The sequence below is a fragment of the Eurytemora carolleeae genome, unplaced genomic scaffold (assembly GCF_000591075.1).
Source record: "Eurytemora carolleeae unplaced genomic scaffold, Eaff_2.0 scaffold2, whole genome shotgun sequence".
In the NCBI taxonomy this organism is placed as follows: Eukaryota; Metazoa; Arthropoda; class Copepoda; order Calanoida; family Temoridae; genus Eurytemora; species Eurytemora carolleeae.
In genome coordinates, this window is record NW_019396051.1 from 115,541 (window position 1) to 130,698 (window position 15,158).

Genomic DNA, 15,158 nt, shown 5'->3' on the forward strand with positions numbered 1-15,158 from the left:
TGTGATTAAGTGTTGGGTTGGAATCATGAGTCAAGGTTAGGATTATGGTTTTAACATAGAAGGGCTGTTCCCATGCTCATACACTAATATTCTAAACCTTTTATCTTTGCAACCTGATGTTGTAGATCTTTGATATTTCAAACTACCTTAAGATCAAATAGTCAAAGTTTGAAATGCCAAAGGTTTACCCGATCAGGTAACAAATTTATAGGGATTTGAGTTTAAGATTACTGGTCAGATTCTGAATTTAAAAGTCAGATTACAAATAAAAATTCCAAACTTCATTGTTTCACAACTTTTACATTTTAGTTGAAAGTGAGAGACTAGGATACTTGAAACCTATTCCTCTTGTCATCATCAAGGCAGTTCCACCAGAGGTTCTACAGAAACCTAAAGAAGAGAAGAAGGGTGTTGATGACTCTTCTAGCGAGGACTCTGAAGATGAAGTCCCTGATCCACTGCCTAAGCTTTATGATGATGAACTCGGGCCTCCTGTCCTCTCCAGGTCTGGAAGCTCAGTGTCTCTTGAATCTCCAGGCTTAGTGTTCGACCAGAGACCATCTAGTGCTTGTACTGACAACTCCGATATATCCACTGGTCCTGAGTTCATCACCCCTCTCTCAGACACTGACGAATCTCAGTTCGACGTTGCTTCTCTTACCTGTAGAATCTGTAACAAAACTTTAAAAAATCTTAGAACTTTCCGAAACCATCGAGCCAGACATCTTGGCATTCTCAACCATAAATGCCCTGACTGTTCAAAATGTTTTGAAGGACGCAGTGCTGTAAACCGTCATCTGATCTCCAACCACAACAGAGAGCTCCTACCACATGAGATAACCACTAATCCCGCTGCAGCAGCAGGAGCAAATGTATGCAAACCAACATCTGGGGTCAAAATATTTAAACCTTCAGATATGGCCAGGAAACCCTTCCAATCCACAGAGTCTCCAGGAAAGGTAGCAGAGATTGCTGTACCAGGATTGAGCACTGTAACAAGAGGAGAAAAGGGAAAGTCAGATGATTCTTTGTTTGATATGGTAAGAGAAGGAAAGACAGTTGTTCCCCCTGCATCTGGTCAGATGCCAATATTACTGGAGAATCCTGCGCCACAACCTGTAAAGTATATTGTTGGTTCTCAGCTCAGGAATGATGAAAACTCTTGTAGTGATACTGATTCCTTGAACAGGTTTGAGAGGGAAGATCGTTCCCATAGTCCAGATTTGGAGGACCCAGTAGAGAAACTTGATGAAATATCTCATAAACAATCGTTGGATAAGAGTAAGGAGGAAATTGTAACAACACCAGAAGTGGAAAAGTTAGAGGAAATACCCAAAGAAACGGAAAATAAAGAAACCATTGAACCAGCTCCTGTTGATGAGCCAAAAACCTTACCACCTGAAATAGCAAACATGGAGAAGATTATTCCTGAATCTGATTCAGATTCTGATTCTGACAGTTCCAGCAGTTCAAGCTCTTCAGATAGTGATAGTTCTTCAGACGAGGGAGAGAAGGAAAACGACGATAAACCTGAAGAGATCTTGATCGATGATGATGATAATATACCAGAGAACCCCATTCCTGACTCTCCTAAGAAAGGTGACCAATATCTGGACGCTTTTCAGAACTTTCTCACAAAATCAACTGACAAGGGTGCTAAAGCTGAGGAAGAGAGAGTTTCTCCTGAAGTGAAAAAATCCACTCCCAGAAGAACTTTGACACAAGTTATTGAAATTTCTCCTGTCGATGATATTATGTCTGTTTTATCACCTCCTGAACTAGAGGATCAGACTGAAGATTCAAAATCTTCAGAGAAAAATGAACCTGCTTTGAAACCTAAAGAGAAGATGAAAGTGATTCCTGGAGCAAGAAGGAAGCCAGTTTCAGGGGCAAAAAATAAAGTTAGCATGGTGGCCAGAATCTTTAGAGCAAAGAAAAAGGATGAAGTGAAAAATGAAGCAAAGAAATCAGATTCAATGAAACTCAAAGCACTGGAGAAACCTAAGAAAATAAGTCCCAGAAGACTTAGAAAATCTTCCTCTGAGGACTCGGATAGGTTGGAGAGTGAGAGCACTGATGATTCCCGCCAGGACGCAGAAATGCAGGCAGAGGCGGATAAACTTCTGGAGAAGAAAGGAGTTTCTGTAATTGGAGGAAAGTTAATGATTCCTGCTGATAAACTGAAGATTCCTGATGAGCTTTGTAAAATTAAGTTGGTTGGCAAAGCTAATAAAAGACATTTTTGTTGTGAAATTTGTGACAAGTCATACAACAGGGCGGACAAGATGAAATATCACCTGTACAATGATCATTATGAAGATTTCATCAGATGTTCAGATTCTGTTCCCAGAATACTGAAAAAGAGTTTTCCTGCCAAACTTGATGTCAAGGGTGTTCTTAGTAAGACTGGGAAAGAGAAATCTGTGAGTAAACCATCAGCTCTGGCTAGAATATTCAAGAAGAAGGAACCAAAGAAAGATGCTACTCCACCTAAAAGATCACCAAGGGAAAGAAAGATTTCCGAGAAGGATGAGGGATCCAAACTATCATCTATTCTAGTGGATCCAGGTTCACCTGTTGAAAGTACTTCCGACACAATGGATGCACATTCATCAGATCTAGAAGATTTAGGAAGATCAAAACTTAGAGGAAAATCATCTCCTGAGACAAGTAGATCAGATCTGCAAGAGAGAAGTGTTAAATCAAGAAGTCGTCAAAAATCTGAAAAAACTTCTCCTTTTAGGTCAGGTAAGCTGAGATCTGGGGACAATTTTGACCGTTCTGCATCACCACAAAAAAACAAATCGCCTGAAAAGTCTAATAAAAAATCCCCAATTAAGCAAGAGAGACCTGAGTCACCAGAAAAACTTCATCCGTCTATATTGACTGACAAGGTTATAAGTCCGGAGCAGTTGGAAATGATTAAGAGCCCAGAGAAAACTTCTTCTCTTCGTTCTCCCGAGAAACAGGATAGAATTACTCTTGTAAAACTAGATAAACTGAAGTCTCCAGTCCAATCTGTACCTATTAATTCTGAAGAAATTAACCAGTTTTTTGAGTCTGAGAATACTGATCTGGAACCATCTATTCTTGAGCCAATAACTCCTATTCTTCCTAAACCTGTGGTTCAAAAGAAAAGAGGAAGAAAGAAAAAGTCGGAAACAGATATTGAAGATTCATCTGAGGACACCGGGAAAACAAGAACTCGGAAAGGTTCTTCCTTCTTGGAACCTGTAAATTTTGATATCTCTTCCCTGGAGGGTAGCTCAAGAAGAACAAGAGCTATGTCTGAAGAAAACCTCACTCCTCCTGAAATTATTCAGAACACAAGCATGACTCCGGAAAAGTGGGATGGTTCTGGTCAAGTGTTAAAGAGTGGATTAAGAACTGAATTCTCACCAAGAAGTCTGGTTAAATTAAAGGTAACATTTGATCTTCCTGAAGCTTCCTATGATGCTGATGGAAATGAAATTGTTAAGGAGAAGAAGAAGAAGCTGGTTGAATCCTCTCCTACAAGGTTCCCAAAATCTGTAGAAGAACCAAAGTTTGGAATGAACAAGGACTTTGTAACTTTTGCTGATTTAGCGCTGAAATCTAAATGTCAGGTTGAACTGATGGAGAAGGAAAACTCCATTTTAAAACCTGTGGTAACTGGACGGAAGAAGGTTTCTGCTAGGCTAAGTTTGGAGCAAAGTAATATTGAGGATACTCCTGAACTGACAGCTCTTCAAGCGATCAAAGAAGATGAGAAGAAGGAAAATGAAGCAATTGCAAATAATCTACCAGTTCCGATTGAAAATTCCACCGAAATTCAGGACAAAGAGCCAATTACAGAGGAGAAGGAGACTCCTGTGTCAGATGAAGAAGACGAAGATATTTCTGATGATCTTCCGGAATCCCTGAAGATACTTTTGGGTGAGGGATCTGAGATGAAGGAGGATGAAAGTAGACCTACAAGGAGTAAGCTTCACGTGGATACAATTGGTCTCAGCTCTTCAACCTTGGACCTGGAACTTCATGCTCTTCGGAATTTAGTTTTTAATGAAATTCTTAAACAAAAATATGATTCTGGAGAGGATCAGAGAAGTGAAAGTAGAACCTCAGTATCTGCAGTTTCTGCTGATGAAACTAAACCATGTAATGAAGTGAAGAAAGACATAAAAGAGGAAAATACTTTGATCACAGAAGAACAAACAATAAAATCATTGGATGAAGAGGAACCATTAACTCAATTTTTGGAATGCATTAAAGAAGAGAAACCTTTGTCTCGAGTAGAAAGGTTTATCCAAATAGGTAAAAACTTTCAGAAAGCTATTCCCAAGTTTCGTAGTTTCCTCTGGCATGAGAGAAAACGACTTCGTATCTTGAAAAGTGCTGAATTCAGAGAGTTGCGAGATAAACAACCAATTGAGAAACAAAAGAAATACAAACCGAAGCGGCATGATTATTCTTTGGAAATCCTTTGCAAGAACAATCTTTACGACAATGTTGTCTTCAACACTAGAGAGATGATTGAGAAGAACTTCAGGTTAACAGACAAAGTGCTTCGCAGGAAACCATTTCATCCCATTTTTTATAGAAAATATTCAGTTCTGAAGAAGGAAAATGAGCTTAAGATGATCTTGAGGAGAAAACCAAAATCATACTTTTCCTGTATTGCCAACTGCAATGAATTGAAAATTAGCCTGAAGAAGGAGATTAAAGAAAAGAAAGCAGAGAGTGAATGTAAGAATGAAGTATCTCCTGTTCAACCCAAAGCTAGTAGTGCGGTTCTCCAAGAACATGAAACTCCAAAGGCTATTCCTGGTCCTAAGAAACGAGGACGGAAACCAAAGAGTTTTAAAGAAACAGCATTAGTGGAAGAGAAGATAAATTCTGCAAAAATGTTGATAGAAAATGATTGCGTAAAAGAAGGGAATACTTCAGAACCTTCTCCTAAGCGAGCACGAAAAGGCAGACCTAAGAAAGCTATGGCCTCTCCTCAGGCTCTTAAAATGATAGAACCTCAACCTCCTTTGATTCAACCTAATCAGGAGAAAGAACTAGATTCATCTGTTCCAATTGGTGAGACTAAGTCGAATAATTCAGCTGAAACTGGTAGAACTTCCCCTGTTAAAGAAGCTCATCAGTCTCAAACTTTAGATCAGGATATCGATATTAGTTCTCCTAAGTTAAAGCTTGATTTACCAGTTGACAAGTCTGATGAGATGACTGGTGAGAATTCTGCCAACAGACAGGAATTGGTTAAAGTTCAAACTGCTGCAGTTTCAGATCCTTCTGAGCACATTTTTTCCGCTGAAGAGAATAGGTTTGGACGAAAGGCTAAGAAACGCAAAGAAGTATTGGAAAAAACTGAAAAGATCAAGTTCAAGAAGTGCAAAATATCTGAAAGTTTGTCTTCAGATGAGGATCAGCAGGTTCCACTAAAAATTACCTTCAATCGATCATCAAAGAAGGAAGATGGCTCCATTAATAAATCCATCAAACTTAGGGTGAAAACTAAAACTACAAGTGATCATGGTTTCAACATTCAGATAGAGCAGCCTAAGACTGATAACCCAGTGAAATTTAAGTTAAAAACCTCAGCGGAACTAATCAAAAGATCTAAAAGGGGTGGGAAATCATTGGAGGATATTGCAGGAAAACTTGCTTTACTTTCTCAAACTAAGTCTGCTGAAGTAAAAGACCTAAAAATTTCGAATGACGAGAAAAGTGGATCATCAAAGTTTACTAAACTTAGAATATCAAGTAGGAATGAGAAACCAAAGAATCCAATTAAAGCACCTGAAGTTACAATTCAAAACCCAAAGGTTTTGATTGAAGAACCTAAGATCACAGCTGTAGAATCCAAGATCTCAACAAAAGAATCTAAAGTTTCAGTAGAAGACACCAAGGTTTCAGTAGATGAGTCCAAGGTTTCAATTGAAGAGCCTATGGTTCCAGAGAAAGAGTCTGAGGTTTCAGTAAGTGACTCTAAAGTTTCAATGAATGGCCTTGAGGTTTCAGTAGAACACTCAAATGTTTCAATAGATAAGTCTTCGGTTTTAACTGACAGATCAAAGGTTTTAGCAGAAGAGTCAAAGGTGTCTGGAGATAAGTCTATGGTTTCTGGAGGAGACCCTAAGATTTCAGTAGATGTGTCAACGGTTTCCCCTGAAGTATCCAAGGTTTCAGACGAATTCAAGATTTTAGATGAAGAATCAAAGGTTTCAGCTGTTGTGTCCAAGGTATTAACCAAAGAATCCAAGGTTCTAGAAATAACCAAAGATTTGTTTAAATCTGAAGTCTCAATTAAAGAAATCTCCAGGAAAGTGCCAGAAGTGGTTGCAAAAAGTTTCAAAGAGTCTACTGATGAACCTAAGGTTTCAAAAGAAGAGAGCAAGGTTTCCCCTGAAAAATTAAAGATCTCAGCCGATCAGTCAGAAACTTCAGAAGCAGTGTCAGAGGTTTTACCTGAAAACTCTAAAGTTTTAGCAGAAGAATCCAAGATCTCAGCAGAAGAGTCCGAGGTTTCAGCAGAAGAGTCCAAAGTTTCAGCAGAAGAGTCCGAGGTTTCAGTAGAAGAGCCCAAGGTTTCAGCAGACGAGTCCAAGGTTTCAGCAGAAGAGTCCAAAGTTTCAGCAGAAGAGTCCGAGGTTTCAGCAGAAGAGCCCAAGGTTTCAGCAGACGAGTCCAAGGTTTCAGCAGAAGAGTCCAAAGTTTCAGCAGAAGAGTCCGAGGTTTCAGCAGAAGAGTCCAAGGTTTCGGCAGAAGAGTCCAAGGTTTCAGCAGAAGAGCCCAAGGTTTCAGCAGAAGAGCCCAAGGTTTCTAAAGAAAATACTACAAGAGAAGAACCGATGGAGATGAAAACATCAATTTCTTCCACGGCAGCAAAATCTTCCACGAACTTGCTGGAAAAGCCTGAGATTAATGCTGAACTGTCCGCAAGGGCGGCGCCACCAGCACCATCTGGAGAAAGCAAGCAAACTTTCTCAGGTAAGAGACTCAACAAAAATAGAATTTAGCTCACAACACGATAACAAATTACCGCGTTATATTCATTGATATCAATTCCTATCAAATCAACATTTTTGTTGAAATTTTTCTGTTGTGTTAATTGGCAAAGGATCAAATTATTTTTGTTAGTTAAGAATTTTTAAACCCCCCCCACATCGATGTGACTTTCTTTGTTTACATTTAAGGCTGTATACAATATAGTAAACAAACAGATTATAAACAATACAGTTTTAAACGCATAACTGCTGACTGTTCAATTTTTTCATTTTTTACACAAACATATAGGAACTTAGACTTTAAAAATACTAGATCCAAAAATTTTAAAGAATAATTTTTAGAAGCAAATGATATGTTTAAGTTTTTTATGACCATAATTTAATTTGATTAATTTGAACCAGCTGACTGAAATCTGACGATTGCTCTTATCTTAAAATGAAAATTATTAACTTTTTAATTCAAATTAAAAATCAGCATTTTATGTTCAGAAACTGGAAAAGCTGGATTAGAGGAGATAAATTCTGAAACAGGTTTCAGTTCAACTCAATCAGCTGAAAATAAATTAAATCATAAATCCTCAGCAGCTGATCCAGAGAATTCAACAACTGAGCAAACTGAGACTGATGATGGTATGAATGAAAACTCTGATGAAAATATCAAAGAATCAAAAGATGAAGTTCCTGAATCCTTGGTTGCATCGAAAGAACTGACTGAGGAGATATTTTCCAGGGCTACGTCCATTGTACAGGCTAAAAGCAACATTATCCCTCAATGTGATGGTTTTGATGAATCAGATCTTAGTGAGAGTGATAGTGAAGACCTGCAACAGATCGATGGAAACTCTGACGTTTATAGACCTGCTAGATTATCACCAAGGACAATCTACAAGTTGCTGACGGATAGTTACAAATCAATCCAGGTTGTAACAACTACACAAAGTCCGTCTGCTCCAGGTGCCACCCGTAACCCCGGAGATTCCAATAGTAGTAGTTCCAACCCCTCAAGCTCCGTCAATAGTGCTCAGATTAAGCGGGACAGGTCGGCTAGTGAGGATAGCAGCGATGGCGGAGATCAAAATAATAAAAAGAAACATCAATGTCACATCTGCAGCAAACTTTTCCCCAACTCTTTCCGTCTCAAAACCCACGTTCGGGTTCATACTGGAGAAAAACCTTTCAAATGTGAACCCTGCTCCCAAGCATTTGCAGATCGGTCAAACTTCGTCAAACACAAGCAGACGAAAATTCACAAGAGCAAGGCAGAACCTAAGCTGGAGCAAACAAGTTCGATGGGCCAGACCATGACCTTGACAGAGGGTGGTAGGATAATTCAATCTTCTGTTGTCACTACAGTCAGAAGAAACAGCATCCAATCGGTAAGCTAGATTTAAATACATATTTTTAATTTATTGATAAAGTTGAAAAGCTAATCAGATTTGCATTCATCGGTTCTTCCTTCGTTTGTACCTGATGTTTGTGTTATTAATAGTAAACGACTAGAACAATTATTATATAATCGTGAAATTTGTACGTGCAATATCCAGTTCAAAGCTGAAATTAATCTGAACTGACCCAGTATTTAAAATTGAAAGTTTCCGAATTAATTCTAAACACAGTAATAATTATTGATTTAATCTTTTCAAAACATAAAGGGTTTAGCTTATTTCCTGCCATAAAAGAAGTGAAATATGCTTTTGAAAGTTTAAAGATTTTCACGGATTTCAATATTTTAAAATTCAATGAATGACCATGCATTTAAAGCAGATAATTGTTTTAAGTGGTTGAAGTTAGTCAAGATAAAAAACTAATTTGAATACAGAAAAAAATATATATCTATGACTCAATATTTTCTCTTGTTTTCAAATTAAAGTCCGTAAAAATATTGCTATGGAAGGAAACGAGACTTTTTAAAATGGGTTTTATCTATTGCAAATCACAGAAACTTGGAATATTAATGAAAATATTACCGACTGATGCCCCATTGATTTTTCTCGAACACTCCCTTAAAAAATAAACTTTTAACTTCTAAAGAGTAACCGATGAATTTCAGGTTCTGACTACGGTTCCTGATCGATTACAAGAGGTTCCACAGTTTGAATTTATTGATTCTCCATTAAACCAACACGACCTAGATTCTCACGTACCTGTTGACGGATATGGTAAATACTAAATATTTCAGTAATATTTATAATGGTTTTTTTGTAAATAAGCGAGCTAAATTCAGAAGATTATTTTTGTTTTTACAGAACATTTAAATTTCAGATACTGATGACTCGATACCGATGACCCTGGATGATATGGATGATATGAGTCCGGCTGCTGAGAATATGTATATGTTCTCTTCTCAAGTTGACGGAGAACAAGACTTTCTAGAATCTTCTCCTAACTCCCATCTTATGGCCATCTCCCCCTCCCAAATGGTGAATGGAGGATCTCATAGAATGAATGGAACTAGTCAACCTCATTCCATCTCCACCGGGATCAAGATCGAACATGTTCAAGGCCAAATAACCATGAATGGAGACGGGACGAGTTCAGATTCATCCATTCTTGCCAGGCAGCTCTCCCTAGGTGTTGTAAACAAAACTCTATCTGATACAAGTACGGATAAATTTTACAGCTGTGAGATGTGCTCGGCTAAACTCAAAAACAAGAGAAACTTTGAAACTCACATGAAGAGACATCGTGGAGAGCTTCCCTTCAAGTGCGATGAATGCCCTAAAACATTCCAGGGTCGGAGGGATCTTGAAACCCACAAGAGAAGCCGACATGATCCCAGCCGAAGAGGACGAATAGAGACGGATCTAAGTATGATCATGAGTAAACCTGCCACACTGACCAGCAACGTGACCTCCACAGTGTTCACCTCGTCTCCGTCCACCGAGTCTATGGCTAAAACTGTAGTTCTCGGTATGAACGGATTTTCATCCAATTTCATCTCAGGTTAGCAGTTGTAAACAACTAATTTTGTAATTCGAAATAAATCCCATTGAGGTTCTAATTTAGATCTCATTGCTCCTGGTTTTTAACGAATTCTTGTTTAGATTCCATGAATACTGTTCTGATAAAACAAGATCCTGTTATGGTCGGGAGTCATAAGGATGAACCTCCGGACCCTGAGGATTTCATGCTGCAGGACACCCTTCCTCTCTTCGAGAACAGGTTTGAAGCCTTTAATCCCATTTTAAATGATTAAATTATGATCTACTTGAAACAAAAATCCTATATTTGACATTTTTGTTAATTGAAACTAACCTGAGAAATTTCATGAATGTGAAATTGGGAATGACCTTGATTTCCACTTTGAAAGATTAACAAATATTATTGATGTTATTAAATTTGAAAAAATATAAAAACATAATATCTACGCCGAATCAATCAATATTATGACTGTTATTATTTTTCGTGTCATTAAATTACTTTTTATTAAAAACTTTGAATCTAATAAAGTTTTTTTTCAGCTTGATGGAACCCGGAGATAGTTCTGTAAGTCTTAGCTTGGATGATCTAGCAAGCTTTGCTCCGTCCTTAGAGGGACATTCTCTACCCGGAGGACACGATCAAAGCTTCGATGACGGAGCGGCGTCCTTCCTGAGTGGGACAGACATGTCTCATGATGCGTTTGATCTGGTTGGAGATAGTACAAGCGATGGGTACAGTAGAAATACTCCTAGTATTGCCGGTAGGTATATCCAAATCTTGATTCATTTTAGGAATATTTTTTTTGCTTTTTGATGTCATTTCAAAGTGCTCGCTCAACACAATTATTATCCTCCATAAAGATGTTTTCTGATTAGATCTGCGAAGTGAGAGTGGAATAACATCTCCATTTACTCCCCGTAGTGGAAGTGGAACTCCTAGTCTACCTGATGAAGGAGAGTACCCTTGTTCTCAATGTGATAAACGGTTTGGGAACAGGAGAAACCTGATGAGTCACATGCGGAGACATACAGGTATCATTCCTTGACAATAATCTTGACACTTTGAAAACAACAATCCTTGTTCAATATCATTAGATGAGATACAAAACTAATTTTGCTTCTAATGATAGAGTTATTTTGCCTGAGTTTGTGATGTGCTGATTGAGTAGTGAGAAGAATTTCTGCTGAATAGTATAAAAACAAGGATGATATTCTAGGTGATTACAAACTGTTCTGCGAGGATTGCGGGAAAGGTTTCTTCACTCAATCAAAATTGGATTCCCACAAAAGAAAACACACAGGTATGATAAATTTTGACATTATATTCATTGTTTGTAGTTGCATGGTAAATATTTATTTGAAAAGGCGTTTTCCTTATTTTTGAAAATATCCCCTCCCCCTACCGGCTACCCTCAATCAATAGGGAATGTTTTTATGATTTTGAATTCGCTGTATTGGTGGAAACAAATGAATTTTTTGGTAAAAAGTCTTATTTGTCAACTCGCCAAACCTTTGAAATCAATTCCTTCCCCGTACATTTTTAGGAATGTATAGCATAAGAAAATAATTTTAGAAGAACTTTCAAGGCTTGTGTACCAAATTTCCTCTCGATTAGATTAGGTTTATGTCGATATCTGAGTAGTTAAACCTTTTTTGATTAGGAGAGAAGCCATTCCGATGTTTGTTCAAGACTTGTCTCAAGAGGTTTAGGTATAAAGGAGATCTTTCTAAACACATCAAGAGATATCATCCAGGACATTCTCAGGTACTTACTTACTTCAGCTGGACTCATTTCGAAAGATTTGTGTTTGTTCGGAACGTGCTATGTTACATAATATTAGTTAGAAAAGTATTTTTAAATCCCGAAAATGCAATGCAAGTCAAAGTTTTTATTAAATCCCAAGCCTACAAATTGCTGACGACAGCTGTAAGGTTTCCAATGTTAACTTGTAATGCAGGAAAATGATTGAAATTATTAAAATTATCTATGTCAGGTGGAACTAAATTAACTGGAATACCGTCATAATAATTGTAATCAACTTTTATTCACGTCGTATTAGTTTATCAAATGATTATGTAATTCTGGTTTTTCCGGTGTTATGCTAGTCAACCATTCGTTAATTAAAAACCTATTTAACATATTTTGTTAAATAGCATTCCTCTTCCAAGAACCCAAGAAGTAATTAAAGGAAGGGTCTGGCTTTGGAAATAGTTTTTTGTTAGTAAATAGTGGTTTCTCAGGCCCGGTTCTACGGCCAGGCTTAGAACTCTGAGCTTCGTTGGCAATCTTTAATATTATTTTTAAAAATCTGGTTCTAAGCTGTATTTTTAAGTCATAGTAATATTTATATAAATACCCTTTTTCTTAGTTTTTTAACAGAACCAAACTTTACTGATATACCTTTGCCTTCAATGCATTGTTAATAATTTGTGTTTTTTAGGCGCTTACTCCTGTACCCCTGCAGGAGGATGAGCTAATAGCTCTAGAGAATGCTCAACAAGCTGCTAAACATAAGACTTTAACAACAGTAACCACCATCAACTCGGATTCTTCTACACTGAGAACCGTCCTGACCACCGGAACTAGACCTTCTCACATCATCATTCCTTCTATGCAACCTCCAGTCAGCTCTCCATCCTTCACCATCAGATCTAACTCCAATCCGGGAACTATCATCCCAGACCCTGATCCTAGTCTAGACGAAAACCTTCTCAACATGCTGGCAGCAGACGGAGATGATGATGTAATGTTGTCTCCGACTGCCCGAACCCTGGCTGGATTAACCTCTTCCGTCAACGGATCTATTGATACCTCCCTAGTCCTTCCAAACACCGTGTTCTCTTCTAAACCCGTGAACCAGGATGTTGGATATCTACAGCTTATGAGTTCTGGTAAGAGTACGATTCTGCAGAGTAATGATACAACAAAACAGGTTTTCTTTCATATTGCAGACGGAAGTGGTTCCATTCAGAGACCCGTACTCAAGGGGAAGAACATAATTACCAGCTTTGCTCTGCCTCAAACTTCCCATTCCACTTTCAAAACTGGAATCACTCTGTCCGCATCTTCAGCTACCTCTTCTCAAACACTTAGAACCTTGCTCAGTACCTCCAGGGAACCTAAGATCATCAGGATGCCTTTTGTAAAAACCCTGAGTCCGGCTCCGGTGTACTCCAGGAATCAGGAAATTAACTTTTCTTCAGCATCCTCCGTAAACTTGCTCTCAACCACCTTTACTCCGAGTAGTTTAAGTAGCAAACCTATTCTTTCGCATAGTTTTTCAACAACATCTACTTCTAGCCTACCTGAGTCATTTCTTCCAGCAGATATTAGTTTCACTAGTGATTCTAGTCGGGAGAGCCAGCCCGGAGTTACCTCTGAAACAATGACTCTGAGTCTTGAAGATCTGCTCTCCTATGCTCGTATCCCGTCTGGTAAATCTGACGCAACCAAGTCTGACAGAGAATCTGATTTGACCAGTCCTGGATCCGTGAGGTCGGTTGTATCTGAGATAGACATGAACCCTGCTAGATCGGAGGATATGGAGGTTGGAGAGAAGTTTATCTGTAAGCATCCAAACTGTGGGAAAACGTTTGACCGAGCTAATTTGCTGAAACGTCACTTGAAGATGCACTCAGGGGAATGCAGGTTGGGATTCCTTTACTAATTTAATTATAAAGTTCAACTAATTGTTGATCAGCATAATATTTTTAAGTATTAGTAGATTCATAATATTTTTGACATATAGTTCGATAAAATTTAAATTTTTATGCTCGGAGACCGGTGGAAAACGTGTTTTTATGTTATCGGTAGTAAATCTTTGAGTTCTTGAAATATTTGAAATGTTCTAAATACTTGAAAACAGTTGTAACTTGTTCTAGTCACAGTAATTAGCCTTATTTAACAAAATAAATGTATTCAAACTACGGGAACCTAAGCAAAAGTTTTCCGGAATGTGTTTAAATTAAACCTTGTAGATTATCTAATGAGTTGAGAACTAATGAATATTTAAACGCTAGATCAAATGAAACCTGTTTTTCTAGGTTTGTTTGTGATGTTTGCAAGAAATGTTTTGAATCCAATAGTAAGCTTGAAGATCACTACAGGAGGCACACCGGAGAACGTCCTTTCCAGTGTTATGTCTGCGGAAACAAATTTAGATATAAAGGTGAGTGATGCTTTCGTCTGCAGAAATGCTTTTACAAGACAGGATCCGACACCTGCACTGGGGATATTTAGAAAACGTTGAAATTCCGACGAAATTCCTTACTTGGAAATAGTAAACATATACATTGGGAAAACTGGAGACAAGAAATCATATAAGTATTCTTATCACAAGTTTTTCCTTTTAAGTTGGATTTTAATATATTATAATATGATTTTGACGGGATTTTTGTTCAGGAGATCGAACGAAGCATTTGAAAAACCTTCATGGTATTTACAAAACCCAGGACGATGGAGTGAACGGTAGTGCAGTGCTAAATGAGATTCTGTCTCCGGACTCTATGGTAAACAAACCTGTAGAAGAAAGAACCATCCTATCCAATAGTGATAGCACCAACTCCTCTGTGGTCTCCAGTATGGAGCTCGACGTCCCCTTCAACCTTGATCCTGGTGGATCTAAACCTGATCCTCTGGACGTATCTGGTCCAAGTCTGATATCTATATCCAGTGCTCCGGGTCTCCCTGCCCGGATGCTCAGCTGTAGCCTGCCCCAGGAGACAGTGAGTATGTCCCTGGATGAGGTTCTGCAGTACGCCCAACCTATATCAGACTATTCTCTCTAGTGATAGATAGATAGATAGAGACTATTATAAACTATCCAGAAATATCCTACTTTACTACACACTGGACTTATTCATTGCACAGAATGTACAAACCAATGAAGTTTTCAACTTCGATGCTGTTATTAAATATTTACTTGGAATAGCTTATGTTTGAAAATGTACTAACCATATACATATTTGTAGTCGCAATTTACTCAACACGAATGAAATATGACTAGGTTGACGGTTGGTCCTTCTGACCGATCATAATCCTGAGATAAAATATATATAGAACACGGATACTGACGGATAATTTGTTTGTGTTGATGTACAAGGTAGCGCTTGAATGTAAATGAAAATTTGATATTTGTGATTAGGTTTAGTTAACACGGAAATTTCAGAAATATAAATCGAGTATTAACTTTTTAAATTTGTTATCTTTCTAGATGGAATAATATGTATTTGGTAAAAATGAGAC

At 38.0% G+C, this 15,158-nt stretch overlaps 1 protein-coding gene across 1 annotated transcript; it reads left to right on the top strand.

Moving 5' to 3' along the window:
- The first annotated feature begins 289 nt into the window (after positions 1-289).
- On the top strand, positions 290-15,101 carry LOC111704995 (uncharacterized). The gene is made up of 12 exons (XM_023477412.1): positions 290-6,975; positions 7,482-8,368; positions 9,043-9,151; positions 9,255-9,935; positions 10,037-10,154; positions 10,454-10,674; positions 10,790-10,945; positions 11,131-11,214; positions 11,575-11,678; positions 12,355-13,562; positions 13,958-14,082; positions 14,316-15,101. Exons 1-12 carry the CDS (start codon positions 918-920, stop codon positions 14,699-14,701), a joined length of 10,137 nt encoding a protein of 3,378 aa, XP_023333180.1. The 5' UTR covers positions 290-917; the 3' UTR covers positions 14,702-15,101.
- The last annotated feature ends 57 nt before the right edge of the window (positions 15,102-15,158 follow it).

Bases quoted from the DNA above. Each gene is read 5' to 3' on its own strand.
- LOC111704995 (XM_023477412.1), top strand. From the start codon at position 918: ATGGCCAGGAAACCCTTCCAATCCACAGAGTCTCCAGGAAAGGTAGCA. The intron at 10,946-11,130 runs GTATCATTCCTT...ATGATATTCTAG, and splicing joins TCACATGCGGAGACATACAG to GTGATTACAAACTGTTCTGC. The intron at 11,215-11,574 runs GTATGATAAATT...TTTTTTGATTAG, and splicing joins CCACAAAAGAAAACACACAG to GAGAGAAGCCATTCCGATGT.